General features: G+C 41.3%; 1 protein-coding gene across 3 annotated transcripts in view; it reads left to right on the forward strand.

Moving 5' to 3' along the window:
- Positions 1 to 21,357, forward strand: part of ADD3 (adducin 3) — a 103,431-nt gene that overhangs the window by 54,439 nt on the left and 27,635 nt on the right. For 2 of the 3 annotated variants that reach the window (XM_064464117.1, XM_064464118.1), the window contains exon 3: positions 19,438 to 19,661. In XM_064464117.1, the coding sequence (XP_064320187.1) occupies positions 19,467 to 19,661 (195 nt within the window). In that variant the 5' untranslated portion in view covers positions 19,438 to 19,466. Of the gene's footprint in view, positions 1 to 10,629; positions 10,791 to 19,437; positions 19,662 to 21,357 lie in introns of those variants that run through there. The other variant, XM_009510222.2, reaches the window with a different exon arrangement.

Genomic DNA, 21,357 nt, shown 5'->3' on the forward strand with positions numbered 1-21,357 from the left:
AAACAAAAAGGCATTTTAAACTACATAAACTTGAACTGGGAAGAAAAAATGAAGAAAAGGCTTTGAACTTTTAGTAGGTTAATCAGGCTTTCAACGTCTGGAATTAAGGTTTTTCTTAAATGCAGTTTTTAGATATGCAGTATAAATCTCAAAGTTTTGTGAGGGCACGCAGAGCTTAGCCTAGGAGTCAAATACTCAGTTCTGGCATTAGTTTTTTGCATTGTTTCCACATTCTGGCACTCCACTCCGTTTCCTCGCCTCGCTGAGCACTGAAAGGGACATAATTGACACAACGAGATTTTTTTCTGACTGGTGCAAGGGAAGCAGCATGAAAGATAAACTTTAACCTATCATCCTGTCAACAAATTTGCATTGTTACAGAAGTAAGAATTTATATATCATGGAGTCAAGAATAGTATGCAGGGACAATGCATTAAGATAAAAAAGAAAGTGCACGTTTGAAGTCATGTTTTTCAGTCTAAAAATAGGAGCTAAGCATCCCACTATCTAATCTGCTTTTCCATAATTTTGCTATAAGAAAACTTCTGAATATTTTTGCTGGCCTAAAGTGAGAAAGTTTTAACTACGATAAAAATTGAACAAAACAATGGGAAAATTGTGAAAGAATTTGGCCTATCGCAGTAGCTTCGGGATAAGTAACTCCCCTTAGCAGTGTCTTCACCATGCCACAGTTCAGTTATGCAACCTTGAGAAATTTTTCTCCCACTCATCCTTCATTAAGGCTAATGGGAGTCATGTGTTTGTGTCAGTGGGAAAGCAGACCCTTACAAACCTTTCTGGTAGATTTGGTGGAAACAGAGCTCACGTTCATTACTGCTGTGTTCTGGGCAGTTGGATGTCTCATTAGCGGGACATTAATGATGTTCAGTGCACTTTATTGGACAAGAGGATGTGGTGCAAATATAAAATTAGTGACTTCTCAATCTTATTTCCTGTATCATTGGATTAATTTCTGTCTGTTGTGTCCTTTCTCCCATCCCAGTACTTAAACATTATTACCTGTATCCTGGTGGACGTGGTGTTGTGACGCTTGGGGGTGCTCCAGCCCTGCTGTCGGGCTACTGTGCCCCGAGTCCGTGCCGTGGCTCCCCTCTTCCTGGCAGCTTACTGCAGCTTAGTAGCAACCATTGTATTTCCAATCCTTCTGTAATTTAAGACAGATCATAAACATTGATCAGGTAGGAGCCAAATTTTAGTTGTGGGACTGCCAACATAGTATCTTCAACGTAGTATCTGCCGCGTGCAGAGGGAGTGAATGTGGTTTTGCCCACATCTGCAGGAAAGAGCCCACAGGCGGTGATGGGCAAGAGCCTCACCACCGCTTCGCTGAGCAGATGTTCCTGCAAACTGCCTGCTAACAAAAACAAACCCACCATCTCCCTGCCGAGTCACGGGGTGGCCTGGCCCCCTGTGAAGCCGAGCCCTTGGCCAACGTCCTGCGACGCGCGGTGGGAATTCGCTTCCCCTCAGGAAACGCCGGCTTTCAGTGTTTTATCTCACAGAGGCAACCTCAGGAGAACAATAGGCTATTAGAGCATTAGAACAAGGCGGGCTGCAACTGACCTTCTCATTATTTCATTGTGCAGGCAAGGCGAAAAGGAGTGGTTGGCCGCCCTCAGAGCTAACGTGGCGGCTGGTGTGGGGCGGCCTGGGCTGGTGGTGAGGATGGCGTGAGGGAGAGGGGAGGGCTTCCCCTTGGGCCTGCCCCCTGTGAAAGGGAAAAAAATAAACATAGAAATGGAGTGTTGGCAAAGTAAGTGTTTAGTTTTGTTTGGGGTTTTTGTTCTTTTCCTGGTACAAAACCTGTCTTCCTTCTTTCTTCAGCTTTTAAGACAAAACGTCAATCATTCTGGTCACTGTGACTGTAAGAGTGGCTGGAGCGGTTGAATCACAGGTGAAGTGTCCAGTCACAAGCAAAAAGATGCCGGCCGCCTCAGTTCTACATGGAATGAGACAGGCAGGCTTTCACCTCCCATGCAGAGTCTGCAGACCTGATTTTATCACGAATGCAGCCTTTGGAGCCGTTGTCCTTCCCGAGACTGTGCACATCTGTAAGCAATTAGATAAATTATGCCATTGATATCTCAGAAATTAGAGTCAAACATGCTGTACTAGGAGCTTGTTGTTTCAGAGGAATAAGGATATAGGGGAATGCTTTAATCTACAGATAAGGTACACTCCAGCATACAGCTGGAGCCATTAGTCTTCAAGGTGCACTTTTATTAGAAGCACTCTTATTTCAGTGCTGGTAAAATATGTTGAGCTGCAGAGTGGACATGTATTTTGAGGAAAGTTAGATGGGACACAACACTCAGATTTGCCAGTAGCTCCTCCTCTGTAAAACAGAAGCAAAGTTCTTAGTCCCTCAGCTTTCACCTGCACACATACACTTAACAACAGAAAAAGAAACCAGCCCTCATGATGACATTTCAGACTGTCTTGGGTAGAATTTTCCTGCCTCTGTGGCTAGAGGAGGAGCCCATCTGGTACATGAGTTGTAGTTCAGTTGATCCTTCCCTGATGAGAAACAACAAGGTGATGAAACTAGTTTTCTCTTCTGGACTGGCGCACCTGAGGCATGCTGACAATTTTGTGTATATTTTTTTGAGGTGTTTTTCTCAAAATATGTAATAACTAAGAATTGTGGCATTCTCTTTCTGGGTAGTTGTCTACTCATTATGTAAATGCATTCCCCAACGCCCTGACTGGAAGCCTGTTGGAAGCCTCCCAGTCAGTGCCCTCACCCTGCAGCTCTGGGGTTGCATCTGAGGGTCTGGTACCAGAGACTTTGCCATCAGTGTGATGGGGGCAAAACAGGTTCTCCATGCAGGAAGAAATATTTAGTAGTTACAATGTGTACCTCTTTTTAATCAGTTGAGGAAAAACAAGAGATGGCAGTAGCTGTGCCATGTGAGCGAGCGTGTCATGAGCCTGCTGCGCAAGGCATAGTGAAGGGCATTATTCCGCCGGGAGGTTGGCACTGGCCATGGCCCTCCAGAGTTGCCACAAAGGATTTTCTGTTCAACATCTAACGCAACAAGCACATTCATAAGTTTGCAGAGGGTTTCCATGGAAACCGTGTAAACTGTGATGCTAGCAGAGAGAGGCAAAGGTTATACTGTTGTAGAGGCCCTTTTGTATTCTCTTTAAATGTTTCAGAGCGGCTATATTTCTTAACTGATACTCTGAGCCTATGTAACAATTTGTTCCGATTTTTATTTTGGTTTGCCTTTTTTTTCCTTCTTGACCAAGCATTTGTCATGGTTGTACTGAAGAGGTCAGATGAGGTACAAGAATAACAAGGAAAATGTTTTCCTCTTTTTTTTTTTTTTTTCATAGAATCACTTGAATATCATTAATGGAATTGATTTCTCTTTTTGTTATTGATAATGATGCAATTGGAAATGGAAGAACAGGGAACAAAATAAATAAAAAAATCAAGCTATTCTGCCCCTACTAGTACCATTCCTGATTCTGTTGAGTGCTTTTATTGCTTGGGTAAAACTAACTCTTCCAGGTCATCGTTCATTGACACTTGGGGAATCCCGAATGCTCATCTCTCCTCAGAAGTATGAGCCTATGCTATTCATAGATACCAGTTTTAACACTGGCTACCCTTTAGTATGCTTTGACAGTTCATGCTGGTTTACAATTTATACTACAAATATAAACTTCTAACCATATCTATTGCTATGTTCATGTTTTGGGAAGTATTACCACCATGGGCACAAATGCTACTTATTATTAAAAGAAAGAGAAGTATTGGCTCTTCTATATGATTATCCAAGTTCCCATTTGATTGTCCATGTTTGCAAAATTGTGCTTGTTCACAGGTTCAGCTAAACTATTGTGGGAAATTTTTTAAAATGACTGAGCTCAGTTCTGCTCTCGTGTCTGGGCTCAGGCCACATCTCAGCAAGAGGTCCAGGTACCTGTTCGTTGTTCACCTGCTGCTCTGTGAAAATGAGATCTTACCTCGTTACACTCCGCACATATTCACTCCTGCCACTTAACTTTTGAACCTATTGGTTACTTTAAGCCAAACCTAGTACAAAGGTAAAAAATATTTCTCTTACGCATTACAAAAGTTGATATCTGGTTAGAAGAGAAAGATGTAGGATTTTGATGCTGAGGTTGAACAGAAGTACAGGTTTCTCGTTCCATCTGATCACAGGGCAAAGACTAAAAGAAAAAAAAAAACCAGTGTAAGTGTACGTAATTAATTAAACTTTTGATGAAGTTTGCAGAAACGGGAGATAATTTAAATTCTCAATTTTGAAGTGTTTTATACTTTGCTGCAAGAAGTACAAACACCTCTTAGGTGCATAAGATGTTCCCATTTAATACATACAAGTAACCTTGAGGCATTAATTGCGTTTCCAAACAACGTAGTTCTAAAAGCATTCACAGTTGTGCTGTCACGATACATGAAGCAGCACTTAGTAATTATTTTTTGTGTGTCTCCCATACAAAGATGAAACAGCAGACTTGGAGCACTTACGGGTGTGGGCAATAGCTTCTAATACAGAATGAAAAGGTGAAATGCACCGTTAGCGCAGGGTAGCTGTTGACTTATGGGCAGCCAGGCATGCCTGTAACCTGCTGCGCCATGCCAAGAGGGGCCAGGAAGGGATGGATTTGTTTGTTTACTTATTTTATCTTTCTCTCTCTTTCATGTTTTGTTATTTAGATATCAGATGTGTAATTATTAATAGCTTTGGAATCCAGTGTCTCATTAATGTTACAGTTAAAAGTAACTTCAGAAAAATAAAGGAATAGGAATAGCTCCATCATTTTAGTCTTCTAGAAACCATTAGTCTTCTAGTCCAGTATCACCCCATTACAAAAACCACTTTGAATATAACGTGAAAATGAACACAGGCTAGACATAACGAAAACCTATTTTCAAGTTCCATATAGCATAATTACACTCTGTGATGGACAGAACTTGTGCACCAGGTAGGAGTGCTTTTCATTACAAATCCCAGCTCTCTGAATCTGAAGCCAGAAGTCTCAGGAAAAAGTCTGTTCATACAGCACAAGACTTGGGATGCTTGTCGTCATTTCTTCCTGAGTGCTTTGCAGTGCAAACTCAGATCAGTTTTGATAATTTATCACAGAGAGAGAACATAGTACTGATGAGGCAGGCAGAAATCAAAATCCCATAGCAATTTGCCAGAGAATTAAAAAGAACAAAACACAAAACCCACAGCAACCCTCAAATGGCATCTTAAATGATTGTTCCAGTGCTTATTGGAAGCATCACTGAATAATTAAGATTTTTTTAAAAAATAGCAATTCAGCCATCTCCCTGCCAAAAGTAATGCAATAAATTAACAAGTTAGAACATTGCATCTTTAAAAAAAAAAAAAAAAACAAAAAAAAACCACCCAAAACAACAACAACAAAAAAACAAACCACACACACACACACACAAAAAAACCCCACCTAAATAATGCCCAGCTCCCAAAGGAGCATCCACCACTATTCCTCCAGAAACCTTTGAGACCAGTTTTGTCCTGCAGGTTCTTTTTTTCCTTTTTGGATTAGGAAATGAGTTCCAAAAAAGATGCAGCGCATCCACGTCCCCACTGTGGCTAATGCAGAGCTCTGGCTGCCCTGGGTTTTTGTCGTCCTCCACAGCATTCCTGCACGTCTGTGGAAGCTGTCATGAATGAGCCTTTGGCAGGAGTCTAATCACCTATTATTCCTCACTTTATTAATCAAGCTTTGTGGTATTTTTTTGGCACGTTATTGCATTAATACAAAGATCATTAATTCCTTGAATGGTGTTAGGTTTTTACAGATGGTTTAAAAAACAGGAAAAAAAACCACCCAACACATAAGTGAACAAGATAACTGAAAGCCGTAGAAAAGATGTGATTTACTTTCACTTCTCGAGCAGATGTGATCTGTAATCCGTATAGCCTCAGACACTTTGTATCATCAGTAATTTTCTTATGGTATAAACTGAAATACCACATTTACCTAGGACAATTTCCATGGGTTATTCAAATATTCAAAAATAAGGACCACCAAAGCTCAGAACACAATGTCATTTTTACGGCAATTATTAAGTGATTTTTAAATTGGTCAGTTTTGATTCATAACAATATAACTGGGAGAAAAATTTACCTCCCTGTCTCTCTGCACTCAGACTCAACTCCAGCCCATGGGTAACATGTCCAATACTTGCTTTCAGTATAAAAATAAGCAGGTTTAATGGCAAACAGGCAAATACCATTTTAAGGCCAGGTTTACAAATGAGCTTTGGAATTTCAAATAAAACAACTTTTACGTTATTTTATGAATTTTTGTCATAATGCATTATATTGAAATAATCTGAGACAGATCCATCTAATATATTTCTTGGCTTCAGAATACTCTTGAACTTACAAACAAAAAACAGTAGAAGTCAAAACTGGAAAAATTGTTTGGGGAAGGACCTGAGGGAGTGTCTCTCATGCTGCATATGTGACTGATCAAAGGCTGCGTGTGCCTTCAAAATTATAACTGAGGTCTTTGCAACTGGATTCCTGAGCTGTGGGTGCTGCAACTCATTAAAGTGCTTGGTTTGTTTCTCTAAGAAACCATGAAGAAGCTTTTCTTCACTTGCATGACAACGCTTTAGTAGAAAGTGTCTCCTGAAGCTCTCTGTGGTGGCTGGTGTTTGTGCTGCCTTGGCTGCTGGGAAATTCTATCGCCGGTACATTGGATGGGCTCCTCTTTAGAAATGAATAATCTGCCCGTTTTATTTACGCTTCATGCAACGCTTAGGGAAAAAAAGAGAGGATGGTTTAAATCTTGAAGTGTTCAATGTCAGGCTGGTTTTGCATTCCAGAGACAGCTGTCACAGATGTTTGCAAGTCTGCAGGATTTTGTGTAGCATGCTAGGACGCATCCATGCTCTGTGATACTAATGTAGCTTGTTGTAGAGTGTCTTTTATTTTAACCAGACTTTCAGTGCTTACGAGTGATGATGGAGAAGGACAGTTATGGGATAAAAGTAGGTAGTTGCTTGCTTGCACTGGAAAATAATAGTAACCTAATTATAAAATATTTATATATTCTGCTTTTGACTTTAAAAAAGAATAATTTCTGCTGTGCTTAATGCTGACTCACCATACCCCTCGCTGCACGTCCTACCAAAGCTCTGGTTAGTAGCCCTTTAGCTCTTGGTCAAGGATATGCTGGCTCCTGCTCTGGGCACATCTGCCTCTCTGTTCAGTGCCGTGGTTAAGTCCAAAATGACCCTCTGACTTCAGGCTGTCTTGCCTGAAATTCAGTGGAGTAATTTTCCATTCCTAAAGGTGTAGGAGACCTTTGGCTGTCGAAATTCAATTTGCTTTTCTAGTATTATGAGCAAAAGGTGGCAGAGACAAGAAGCAGGTCAAATGAAGGCCAAGTACATATTTATTTAGGTTAAACTTTGACTGCAAATGAGACTTTTTGTATTTACTAGTTAGGTAGTTCGTTGGGGTCTTTTAATTATTTTGAAGCAAGCTGAAGACAATATCAGCAATGTGGGTAAACACAAAGTGTTGATGCACCACTGTAAATCCTAGGGATTTCCCTGGGATGGATAATTGAAGCAACACGCCTTCAACACAGCTAATTATGTAGCTGCCTTTTAAACTTTCAAGGAGGGCTATGTGGCCCTTCTCTGCTCCGTACTTAACCTTGCCTTCCTCCTCCAAATTATTTTTAAGCTCGATCTCCCCGTGTATCCGGTTGAGGCGCTAGCTTCATGGAGAGGTGTGCTGGCACCGCGAGGGGGTGGCATTCTGAGAGGTGGGGAGCTGAAACACATGGGGCGGGAGGGGCAGGATCGCCTCAAGCCAGCCAGGAAAATATGAAAAACTAGCATAAGGTGTGCTTAAGTCCCCTAAAGATGATCATTTTATATGTTAGGCATGTGACCATAACCTCAATCAAATTCTCCATGTTTGTTAACTTTTTCACGTTACATTTTAACACACACTAACATTTAAGTTTGCAAATGGACCAAGGAGGGGGCAAATTGTCCCATATGTTAAAGCAAAACTGATTCCAGTAATGGAGGAAAAAGCAAGATCCTTTGGAGACTGAATGAGGTGAGAAAAGACACTCTCAACATAATTTGGGAATAGTGATTTACAGGTTTTTGTCCCCTGTGCCATCCTATGGCTGATATAAGCTGTTAAAGTCCTACCAACAGAGCCTTTCCACTACACCTCAATTTGTAGTTTGCTTTTTTGGGGCATTGACTAGAGTAAACATGTAGCTTTTTTTTCCTGAGATGCCTAGGTTTTTTTCCATGCTTGTCATGGCCGATCAGTGGCACTGTGCCTGCTGCAGGCAGGCGGGCTTGACTGGCATCGTTTGTCTCACACTTTCATTGATCCCTAAAATTACTGTTTTGAAATTGCAGTTAAAAACCTTAAGACAACCATAACGTTCCCACTCCGCCTATATTTCATATGTGAAATCAGTATATGAAGTTGTGGTATTTTACCTAAAACATTCTTAGTTTTTGACTATGACTATCACAAACAATCTTTTTTTGAAATGCTGCTGTTTTCTGTTTAATGTGAGAATGTATGTACAGGTCAATAAAACATTTATACTCCTTTTTTGAGAAGCCAATTTATTTTGACATATTCAAGCCGATATTGGTGTATTAACGTGACTTGAGTTATTGCTCCTTTTTAAAATTTAAAATCTATAGTGGAATGATTCAGAGATCCCAATATGAACTGGGGGGAATCATGCCGGGTGTGGTGTATAATGTAAATAGAGATACAATTTGTCCTGAAGACTTTATGATCGAAGGCCTGGCACAATTTCATCTTTTCTTCAAGTGTCTGGTTACAAATGTCCCCACAGAGATTAGCTGTTGGCTGGGTTTCCTGTTCCTTGCTTACGTGTTACGGAGGGCGTTGAGCTGCAATTCTGCATGGTCAGTGCATGGCGGTGGTCTCAAACGGGGTCTGCACTGGGCTGTCAGAGGCCGCAAAGGTCAGGATTTGATGTGAAGAGGAGGAACTCCAAGGGTTTGGGCTATAAAAAGGTTTGGCTGCATGCTGCCATACATGAGATCGGTTGTTCATGTAAACATTTATAAAATCCAGCAGTTGCCTCATGTCAATCATCTGAGTTGCCCACCATCACAGCCTCTGACCCTCCAGCAAAACTCAGGAGGCAGCTGCTTTGGCCATGACATTTCCCAGGATAACCGAACTGCCATAAATCAAGAAGGCTTTTGATGTACCCTGGTATCAATAAGAGTTTTTTCGCTGCTGTCTAATGTTGTACATTGCACCAGTGACCGAGGAGGGCTCTCGTAGATAGCTGGGAGTAGCCCTCGTTACTCCTAACAGTGCTTTCCAGATTGGTGTAAATCAGTGGGATTTCAAAAATAGTATTTACATAGCAGACATGGTTGTTTCACTCCATAACTCTGTGTAGGTCTTTATAAAGTATGAAATTGTTTCCCACCTGCATCTGTGCGGTTCAGAGGAAGCCCAAGAAAAAAGTCACCAGAGGAAGTTGGAGGCTTCGCATTGTGAGAGGGAGAGGAAGAGTTTTGCAGAATGTAAAAAGTTTTGACTGCAATCAGCTTCTCCAGTTATGTGGTTTTTTCTCACAGATAAGTTCTTAGTTTATGTCGCAGAGGAACCTAGCTTACATCTTTTTCAAAGGACTTCAGGGGATTTTTCAGCCGTTACTTGTGTATGTGTGGGGATTTTCTGTTTGCGTACTGTCACAGCTTACTATGGGTAAGTACTAACGGGTCATAATCTTTTAATTTAGCGCTCTGTTGCCTACTGACTCGTGAAATATTTTTAGGTAACTTAGCCACAAGTGATTATGTAGATAAGCAGCGATAAACCTTAAAAAAAAAACCAAACTACTAACAAAACCCAAACCAACAACTTTTTATTGCCTTAAAGTTGCAATATTTTGAAGAATACTACCTTACTTTTTTCATTACCAACATCCCAGATATCTCTGAAACTAGATGAATTCAAAAGAGTGTGCTCCCCCTCCCTTCCCTGCTCCCCGCCATGTTCTACTGTCTCTCTGTAGCATGAATAAGAGCTGTGTCATGAGAACCAAAAGCTGAAGCTGGTTTTGTGCTGCAGCATTTGTGTTTCATCAGAATCCTTAAACCCGAAAAAGACAAGTAGTTATTCCTACTGAAAACTGATATTTATGTGTTATGTCTTCATTTCTGGTTTTAAAATAAAAATGAAATATGCTTTTGCGGATAAAACTCCCCGACATTATTTTGAGGGGTTCCCTGACTTAAGGTCAAACACAATCTGATTTTTGTTCTGCAAGTGTAGTGTATTTGTATGCCATATTGATACTAACTCTGCAGGGTATCAGTTAGTGTTGGGAATGGGTAAAGACAGGATATTAATATCCAGTAAGTGCTGAGATCAACGATGGATCCTTTGAAATATGTACGTTTTGCTAATAGCATTTATTACTTTTGTTGCAAGCATCCGAATGGGTTTGACATGGGTGGGTAAACACTGTCATCTGTACAAAAGAGGTTACAAAACAGGGTCAGCGAGAGCTGAAATGCACTGCCAGTCTGGGAGAGGCCACCGGGGCTGCGCTGACCCGCGAGCCGGCTCTGCGAAGCAGGCTGTGCTGCTGGGAGCTGCTCTGGAGCACCTGGACCTTCCGCTGGTCCCATGGCCGGCTGGCACGCTGGAGTTACGCACGTGTTCACGTGCTTCCATCATCTTAGAACTACTGTTCAAAGATTATTTCAATAGGTATGTTCTTAATATACTTTTAGAAGCGATTAAATTTGGATGCATAGTTTATAATGTCTAAGGCTCAAGGTGGTATTGGGAAAGAGACAGTGCTTTTGTCTTTATTTGGGTTTGCCAAAAGAAACCACTTCCAGAGGAGACTTGACTGAATTCTTGCAGGTGGAGCACTCCTGCTGCCTGTGAGCTGGCTGAGGGTGGTCGCGAGCAAGCTGCAACCAAAGCAGCGGTGCTGCTGCCGTGGCTGTGCTGGTTGGCTCCTCTGCCAGAGGTCTTCTGCGTTCAGATCCTCCTTCTTTGTAGAAGTCCTAAATGCTGTAAGGGAATACAGCTTCAGAAAGCTCGCAACTTGAAAATCTGCAGCAGTTCATGCTTACCAAATCCTGTGGAGCAGTGGAGGTGGGAGGGGGGTTTCTGTGAGTGGCAGATGAACTTTTACCCTGGAGCAAAGTGGGAATGAGCCAAAAAATATTAAGGGGGGGAAGTAACTTCATTTCCATTGATGTCATTCAGTGCATCTGTGCTTTGTGTGTGAGCAGCTTTTTGCGTATGCCATAGGTAGAGGTTTTCTTTTCCCTGGCAGCCTCTGTATTTCTCTGTAGTTTTCTGCTACAGTGAGGTCACTCTTCCCTTCGGATAGGAGAAGGTTATTTAAGCTCGGTGTTCAGATATTTTTGAGTGATCTCATACCCTGCGTGTAAAATTTTAATTTAAAGTTGCTATAGAAAAAGAGCTTAAACCAAGATAAACTTAGGTTCTCATCATGGAGCTCATTTTTACTCTGCTTTTTCATGAACTTCAGTATAACATAGAAGATGAAAGAAAAACCAAGGAAAAGTGGGTGTGAGGTACAACTGCACACTTTTCAAGTCTTTAAGGAGGTGATTTTTTAAAATTGCCTTGGAAATAGTCCCCATCCACAGACTCCATACCATTTTGTAGGACCACTCAACCTGTGTACCCAAGCAGAGGTGATGACTATTGGCACTCCAAAGTGCTGTTTAATGTTATTTCAAAATATATGCATACACTTACATATGTAAATAAAACTTATATATGAGCAAAACATAAGTCAGCTTTAAAACTGTTTCTGGTAAATTGTGGTAAATCACGTACTTGTTAAAAATAAATAAATGAAAGGAGGAAACGTAACTAAGATGATTTGCATGTAAAGAAACAAGTTTAGGGAAAGGTTAAAAACAAACCAATGTGTTATCTGTGGGTGACCGACCTCCTTATCTTAAAGCGAGGTTTTAGTGGCACAATCTATTTTGTCTCTTTTCATATTTCCTTCTATCATACTGTTATAGATAACTGCTGTGGCAAACTGTGTCCAGCAGTAAAAGACAATTTATAGTGAATAATCAACATGTGACATGAATCCCCCCCTTTTCAACTCTGACATCTCAGTTCGTTCTTGTGTTTCTCGCGATGCAGCCACCCCCTTCTTGGTGTGATGCAGGAGTACCCGTGTGCATCACTTTACCAACAAACTCTGAATTCTTCCTCTGTTACTTCTCTCTCACCAGTTTGCTTGTGTGACTGAGTTTGTTCTGACTTGAACAAGCTGGAACAGGCTGCCCAGGGAGGCTGTGGAGTCCCTTCCCTGGAGACATTGAAAACCCTCCTGGCTGTGTTCCTGTGCCCCCTGCTCTGGGTGTCCCTGCTCAAGCAGGGGGGTTGGACAAGATGATCTCCAGAGGTCCCTTCCAACCCCTGCCATTCTGTGAGTCTGTGTGATTCTGTGAATGTTTTGTGTAAAGAACAGTGTAATCTCCAAACGTTCTTATTGTCTGCACAACCTTAACAATTTGCTAGTAAAACAAGAAAACATTATTTTATGAAGTGAAGCAAGGAAGCCCCTATGCTGCTGCCTGCTTAAGGGTCATGCAGTGCAGCGATGGAAACAGCCCAGTTACACACAGCCTTTCCTCAGCACAGGAGGTTTGATCCTGGGCACAGTGGACTGTGGATCTGAACTAGAGGTTGTCCTTTGAGACTGGGTTTTGTCGTCTATCGTCCTGTCACTGGGTGATAGTAACTGGATAACCTGCTCATCAAGAGTTCTCTCCATCATGAAAAACTGTTATGCAGCAGTAAAGAAATACCAAAATGTGAATGATTTAAAGTAGCTTGGGCCTACAGGGTTAAGCATACAAGTTCATTTATGAGACTTAACACATGCAAGTAACATTTATGACCATGTGTAGAGCATATTGGATACATCATCCTTCTAGGCTTGGGAGTTTCTTTACACCACTGCTTGTGCTGCAAAATGTTAGCAGGCTGGCCTGCAAATGTGGAAGTGCAGACTGCACCTGCTAAAGGCTCGGTGCATTATAATGAGCTTTCCTTAACAGAGAAAGAATGTCACATCTGCAGTTAAAAGTAAAGGTACAGCCCTCATATTTTGGGTGGTTGTCAGCAGCCCACTACATTATTTACTGTCAAGCAGTAAGAAGGTAGCTGGCTCAGTTCCAGTTTACGCTGAGTGAAGTGTGAGTTGCACAGCTTGAATATTTATGTTATCTTTAATATTGCATTATGTAATTGGGCAAAAATAATGCTTTAGATTTAACACAGAAACACAAAAACAACGTTCACATACACTCGAGTTCTTATTTCTTAGGAAAAAAATGTACTGCCGCCACATAGTCTCTTTAATGTGGTGTCTGAAATGAGACGATGATTATTTCATTAGCTTACTCTGTTTAAAGCAGAAGGACTTAAAGTAAATACGCAGCACTGGATTAGAATATTTGATTTGTAACCAGTTTGCGCTGTAGTGTGACACATTGTTTATGCCTGCATTGCTACTGGAAGAAGCGGTATTGGACACCCCTGTGTCATTACAGTCTTTGTTTCAGAACAAACGTTGGCGTAGATATGCAGTTAACTGGCTGGGGGAACTGATACAGCTGAAAATAAATCCATTTTTGAAACCCAAAACTTAAAAGACAAAATTAAACTTGGCCAAAGAGTAGTTCCCCTACCCATTCCACCATCTGACCATACAAACATCTGCTGGCATGAATCTGAGGAGGTGATACAGGGAGGAAGATGGAATGGCTGGGAGGGTTGGGAGAAGGTGTGACTGCTTTTTTTGTTGTTGTTAATGCAAATACTACCTTATGTCAATTTAAGGGTGGAGCTGGTCAGTTTGACTTCAGTGCTAGTGTACAGAATCACTGTATATTAGTAAAGTAAGTTCATATAATTTCGAGCAAATGCTACCTGTTTAGTGTAGCAGAAGTATTTTCAGTTCCACAAATTGCATTTAGAAAATGTCTGAACATACATCTGATTCATCTTACCAGTGTGTAAGGTGAGACTGATGAATGAAATACAAACCCATTGTAATGCTTAAAAAAAAAATAAAATCTGTCAACACATGCCAGATATTTATGGTATTTGATGTCCTCATCAGGAGAATAAAAAAATTAATTTAACTTTAAAGTGTTCATCCACATTTTTTTTTGCCCTAGAACAGATGCTATTATACAATTATATGACACTATTAAAGTTTACAGGAGGGCGGGTGGACAGTTGACTTTCTAATGCCAGAAGAGAATGATGGTGACCATCTTCTCAATCCATGTTCTCCTACATATTTTCCTGCCCCTCTTGACCATTCCCTCATATTCCTTAAGTGTGTTTCTTTCTGCCAGCCTGCATATGTAGCTCACAGTGTTGGCTAAAGCCAAGGCTTTGATTCAGACTGGAACCTGCCTGTTTCATAGGGAGGCTGGAACTGAGATCAAGAGACACCCAGTTTGCTTCCAACAAGCCTCCTGGCAGACAAGATACTGGGGGAGGGGGGCAGAAAGAGCAGACTGTTCCTTAAAAACAAGCAGGCGAGAAACAGCAAGAGCAGAGTAATGCAATGTGCTCCTTAAAAAAGAAACGTTCAGATGCAGTATGGTCTAGCTCGAGTGCTCAGACCTGAAATCAGTTGTACTGGTTAACGATGCCATGCGCACGCTGCCGGTTTGCAGTGATGGAAACCCTCCCACAGAGAGATTGCACTGCATAGGAAAATGGGAATGTCTGAAACCAGCCATTAAAAATCAGCATAAAAGGTGGGTTAATGATTCGTTGCTAGGTGATCTAATGATTTGATTCCTTTTTTGTTGCTCTGTCTTTATTTTGTGGTGGTATTTATTTTTATATACATTCTATAATTGTGAAAGATATCAATATATCAAGTCAGTGCTTTCTGGGGTGTTCTTTGTCAAGATAAATTTTTATTGCATTTGGTCTCTTGTTCTTTTTTTTTCACTTCAGTACTCCTTGTTTCTCTGACCTCATTATTATTTTTGAGCTGTTTTTGTGATTTGACATTGAAAACAGTTATTCCAACAAAAGCAGCGCAGCATGTTACTTAGACTTTACATAGTATCAGGTGAGGATGCTCAGGACTTAATGTTGTAGCCTAAAATCAGCAGTTCCAAGTTCCTGGAATAAATTGGAAGCTTTTGTTAAATAAAACTTACTTTTAAGTGGAGAGATGCATATCCTCCTGACAAAGATGGAGTGCTCTACTTTCTCCCTGTAGCCCAGTTACGGATATAAAATACAGAACAGGTATGGAGGCCAAACCCGGGAGCTATACAAGGCATCAAAGCACGGGAGGACACAACCTGTTTTCTTCTGTAGCAGTATCAAAGTTCAGTTCAGCATGAACCAGGAGGATATAACTAGACGGGGAAGCAGAGTTAGATTAACAAGTTACTCTGTAGCAAGAGCTTTTGAGCGTCTTTGTTTCACAGGTCCCTAAAAGTGTTTCCAGCAGAGATGGGGATTCTGTATTAAAAAACCCGTACACATGCGGACTTGCTCTTCATAGTTTCTTTTGCCCCCCATGGGGGTAGTTGAACCGTAGGTGGCAAAACTGCTCATCTGTATACTTTGAATCTCTCTTTGGCATGACAGCATATCCATGTTAGGCCAAAATGTGGGCTAAAATGTGTGTCTCAGCTGAGCAAGAGTGATGACTCTCACCAGGACAAAATCAGATCCTAGTTTAGGTTTGGTTTCTCTGTGTATGCTTGTTCTTTCTGACCAGTGTAGCTATAGTGCCTTGTTGCTATAGGGGCATGCAGCCTCTCTTTTCCACCTGTGCCTCAAGTCTCTGGAGCCACTTACACTTATGCAATATAGCGTGCGTAAGAACCAGTAGCTGGTACTGCTCAGGGAGATGATTGCTCACTTCTGTAATTCAAGAACAACATTGAAAGGGGTGGAAGCCAAAAGCAGCCTTGCAGCAAAGCTGATTTTTCTTTTAGGCAAAAGATTCTCACCAAAAAATGGGGGAGAGTCCTCTATCAAAATTCACAGCTTTTGCGATGTGGATTTTCTGTAAATACTTCTGTGTTGTTGCCAGTCCTGTGCTGAGAAGAAGGTACAGATTTTTAGATCTGCAAAAGCTGAGCACATTTCTAAGTATCCCTTTAAAAAAAAAAATCAGTGCAAGATGCAAATAAATAATAAAAGGATGGCTGATTTGTTTGAAAATTTTCCAGCCGAACATTAGGTGTTATATGAAAGTCAGCCTGGGCCCGACAGAGTGGGTGTTGAACCGGACCTAATAAGAACAACTGGACCCAATACCCATATTATGTTCAGTCATGGAGGGTTTTTTTTTTGTAACACGAGGACTTCAATGTTGTAATCTTAATGGCTAGAGGTAGCAAACCAGTCTGAAAGGAAAGAGTTAAAAACGAAGTCCAAAAGCAATTAGAAAAATCTCTTTTTTGGATTTTGGTATTGCCAGACACTTTTGTGTCTTTTTACAGACAAATGGGCTTTTCTGTCACTGTAGGAATGAATGTTAAAGTAATGGACTTGAACTAATTATGTCCTGTAAACCTATAATAACAACAATAAAAGTATTTTGAAGTTCAGACGTGCATGTAGTTGGTCCAACCAACCAAGTGGATCAGCAGCTGAGCAAGGTTGCTGCTTGGGGTTAGTGGGATCCAGGAGCATTTTAGGAAAACCAGTTGGATAAGACAACTCCTGGGAAGAAGTAACGGAAGAGCAGGAGTCACAGCTGGTTGCTGATTCAGGCAAGGTTCTTGCCGTCTGCAGTCCTAGACTGCTTTCAGTTACCAGCAGGTGCTGGAAGGTGTCTGTTCTGACATAAGTGGAGGTATTTACCCCGAAGCAGATGGAGAACAGTGTAGGTTGAGAGGTCTGGTCTCAAGCTTTTCATACCGTGTGGCATTTGCAAAATGAGCTCCTGGCCTTGTGTCTTCTCGTAATGCTTTTTTTCTTTTGCTTCTTAAACCCTGCCACTTTTTTGGGAGAGACAGGGAGAGGGGAGGTGAGACATAATACATAGTTACATTTATAAAGATATCTCTTCTAAACTGAGCAGAGGGAAGCTGAGTTGTGATCATATCTCCAAATGCTGTCCCAAGAAGTTTATCCTTTTGCTTTGGTGCTCCCAGCCGGAAAAGACAATAGTCCATTCTTTAGAAAAACTTGAGCTCCTTTTATACTTCTACCAGATTTTTGCCAAACCCCCACTTCCTTGAAGCAAGCCCCTTGTCTTCTCCCCAGCCTCCCCAAACTGATCACATGTAGCAGGCTTCCCGGTGGTCAGTCAGCAAACGCTGAAGGAACTCAGACTGCACCCGGGGAGCAAATGCAAAACTCACCAGTGTGCTTCCACAAGCTCCACAGCAAAGCCATCAGAGTTCATGGAGCTTGCCTCCAAGGATGCAAATTATGCATCCCAGAACATGGTACATTCGTCCAGTATGCCAGGTACCTCCTGGCAGCTCTGTGCAGGCAGCTGGATAATGTTGCATCCCAGAACTTGTTTTCTCCCTCAAAAATAAAAAAAAAAAAAAAGGAGGGGACGTAGAGAACAAAAGCAATTACAACCTGTGGTAATTGTTTTTTAGAAGGGTGTTGTATTTCATCTCAATCCCGAATTTTATCATAATCTGTAATATGTGAGAAAGTCATAGACACTATTTTCTCGTACCTTACCTGCTAATGCTTCTCCTGCTCTGTAGGTGGTATCTGCCTTGTTTTCTGTCTGGGGGTTCACATGTGGTAGCAGGGCTGCAGGGCCCCAGGATTTCATCCTTGCGCTGTCCCTTGCAGCATGCCAGCAAAGTAGTTTGGGTGTCAGCGTGGGAAACTGGCTGAAAGCCAATTTGCATCCTCCTGCCAGCCTGGTTCGTGGCATGGCTGCGCAACAGAGGGGGCAGCGCAAGGACCGGAAAGGGCTGTCGCAGGCAAGGGGAGGGCTTGGGTTGCTGAAGCTGGTTTTAAAAATGTTCTCCCCAAATGTTTCATCTGGAAAATATGTGATATTGTAGGAAGAGTTCAGATGCTCCACATCACTTCACTGTTCACAAAATATCCTAAACAGTAGTTGCACTTACCCAAATGAGAGATGGGTGAACTGTGCCACGGGGCAAGGACACTTCAAACCACTGATACCGTAATGTCAAAGCATGCTGCTTAATGCTGCTTGAAAACACTCGTTCCTTCATGTCTGGCTTTTTTTCTTCTGAAGAGGTAAATCATTTACATTACATACCAAATACATTTGTATGCAAATATCTTATATTAAATATACTGTTAATTGTGGATATTTGCATGTTAAAATGTATTTTCATAATACACTATTGCGTCCTACAAATCTTGCTTCTCTTTGTTCCTCAAACCTGAGAAAATGTCCTCCTTCTGTACCCGTTTGAGGAACGGCGCTCCTGAGTGTGCTTCTGAGCTTGATTCATTTTATGAAAATTCAGGTGTCTGCGTTTCTGCTTTTGATCCAGTTCTGTTTGTGTTTACAAATGCTTATCAGGTTTTTTAAATGAAGTTTTAAGCGTACCTTTCTACCAAGACATGAAAGGGGGGTTTGGGTTTTTTTTTTCCCCTAGTGTAATGAGCTTCAGTTGTTTCTAAAGTAATGCGCTTCAGTGAGAATCTTTGCTTCCAATTGCACACAAGAGGAGAAAAGCTAAAACTCAGCTCTTTGCCATGGATGCAGCCACAATCCTGTGCAACCCAACATACGACCTTTCCTGCGGTTCCCTCGGCATCTCCAAGTTCCTCCTGAAAGTGCAGGCACCAGCCGGCGCTCTCCAGAGATCCCTTGACAGTCTTCGAGCAGCCTGGCGCCACATCTTTAAGCTGGGGTTATGAGAAGCTTTGGAAATGTTGTAATTCAGGAATGTTTTCGTTCGAGTTGGGAGATGAGCTCTGAGTGGATGTTAAACAGAGGCCCTGTCTTCTGGGTGTGTTTGGTTGAGCGTGTCAGGAAGGAGAGCTTGATAAAAACGATGGGAGGGTGATGAGTGCAGCGCAAAATGATACAGGAAATTTGTCATAAAATATATCACGGGCATTTTGAATGTCATAATTCTTAATTGTGTGCTGTTGAGTTTTTATTTTAACTTGAATAGAGATGGTTATGCAGTATCAGAGAACTCATTAATGATTTTTTAAACACTTTTCCAGAGTTTTTCCTAAGTTTTCTGATTATGATAATTATTCACTTGTTCTCCTTTCATTTTAGATGTTTTTCTGCAGAATGAAAAAGAACATCATTTTTGTCCAGACTTGGAAGTTCTATTTAGTACCCTACTTTTAACTGTTAATCATTCTTCCCTCTTTTTTGTTTCAGGTGAAGCCTACCATCAGCAGTGTTGAAGCATGAGTACCGATGCCAGTCAGGTGGTGATCACTACTCCTCCCCCAGCCACGATGCCTCACAAAGAACGGTACTTCGATCGCATCAATGAGAACGATCCAGAGTATATCCGGGAGAGAAACATGTCTCCTGACCTGAGACAGGACTTCAATATGATGGAGCAAAGGAAGAGGGTCACTCAGATACTGCAGAGCCCTGTGAGTGGGATTAAAGGGGGATGAGAACGAATGAGCGTTATTTTCTGAAATTCCTAATTAACTTTTTGAGACTTAAAAAAAGAAATCTATGTTACAGCTAGCTAGAATAACTCTGGACTTTTTTCTAAGATGGTCGCTAAACAGATTATCCAGCCTTTTGTTTGCAGTTTTTTTCTGTGAATAAGCAGCCTTTATTGTGTTGTTTTTTCTCCTGAAGCTTTTATATTCCTGTGCTTCATTGCAGTATTACAAAAAGATCTGGTTGGCTGCAGGATACTTAATTAAAACTTAGGGGGAGGAAAGAGAGTGAAGGAGTCACCAGTCAAATAGGAACAAATTAAGGCATTACGTGGTGTTCTGCTTTCTGGGTTTGAATATTAACCTATCATTTGCATTAGGAATGCTTTAATTAACATTTTTAATTGGGCTAAGTTTGTTTAAAAGCTAGACTATGTTCTTTTCATGTCCTTGGGGTGATCATACCCATACTTGGCCATATTAGCACTCACATACTGGTTGTGTAAGTTTCGTACTTGTGTAGGCTACTTATAAAGCTATTAAGTCTATTGAAGCACCCTCATATTAGTTTTAATTTTTATTTTAATACATGCATTCTTTGGGTTTAATCTGATGAATATGTCGGAAAGTAATACTGTTGCCTCAAGTATTTTGAAGCCACAGAGAGTGAGGGTGAGCCTTTGGGGGTGTTGGGGTGTAATGTGAGTAATGAGTATAACGGGACTGGGAAGGGGTTAAGCAGCTTTACAGATTCTTCTCTCTTTAGTTCATCTGTAAGTTGGGGTGCTTCTTCGGTAATTTTTTTTTTTTGAGGCTTTTCCATATGTAATGAGATTGCAAACAGCTGTTAGTAATCACCCTATTATAGTCATCCATGAATAACAGGATTGTTTGCTAAAGTGTTGTCGTGGAGTGCCTCTTGGATCTGTGTCTTGCTCTGAGTATAATGTGAACCTGTTGACTAAGGAATTTATTACTTTCAAGTCATTTTGCGCAAGCTTGGTTTTGCAGCCAACCTCTTTTATAAACAAGATACTCTAAGGTGGTATTGCATAATGCTTTAATAATGATAATTTTATGTTAAACATTTGATTGTAAAATGTGATCAGAGCCTGCTCCTTCCTGCTAAATGTTCACATTATGAATAGCCAGTACTCACAGCGAAGACTAGATCTTTAGCCTAACAGATAAAAGTAAGTTGCAGAGATCTTGTTTGGGTTTGTTTGTGTTATTCTTTGGCCTTTCGATGGCAGTATTGAATTTGAGTGTAACTATTTCCTTAACATTTTGGGGGACCTTTTGCCAAGTCTGCCAAACGTAATAAATGTCCCTTTGCTGCAGCCTCTGTGGTTTTTTTTAATAGATGCAGTGCTGGCATGCAGATAATGGGAATGTGGATGGAGAGGGGCAACCCCTGAGTCTAGGTAACTGTTTTAACAGAAGGCTGGAGGACAAAGAGCCGCTGGGCTGCTGTTAGTGTTGTGCTGCAAGAGAAGCCGAGCCCAGCACTTTTTAGAAAGTGACTGGAGCTGCCAATAAGTTGCAAGTTTTGTGTAAGAGAACAGTTGTCCAAATAAGCCAGGGGCCTGCCGCCTGCTTGGCTCTTGGCATCTGCCAGGGAGAAATGGGAATGTGGTGGCTGAGTGTGTGATCAGGCACAAAGAGGAGGTGTCTGAGC

Source organism: Phalacrocorax carbo, chromosome 12, assembly GCF_963921805.1.
Source record: "Phalacrocorax carbo chromosome 12, bPhaCar2.1, whole genome shotgun sequence".
In the NCBI taxonomy this organism is placed as follows: Eukaryota; Metazoa; Chordata; class Aves; order Suliformes; family Phalacrocoracidae; genus Phalacrocorax; species Phalacrocorax carbo.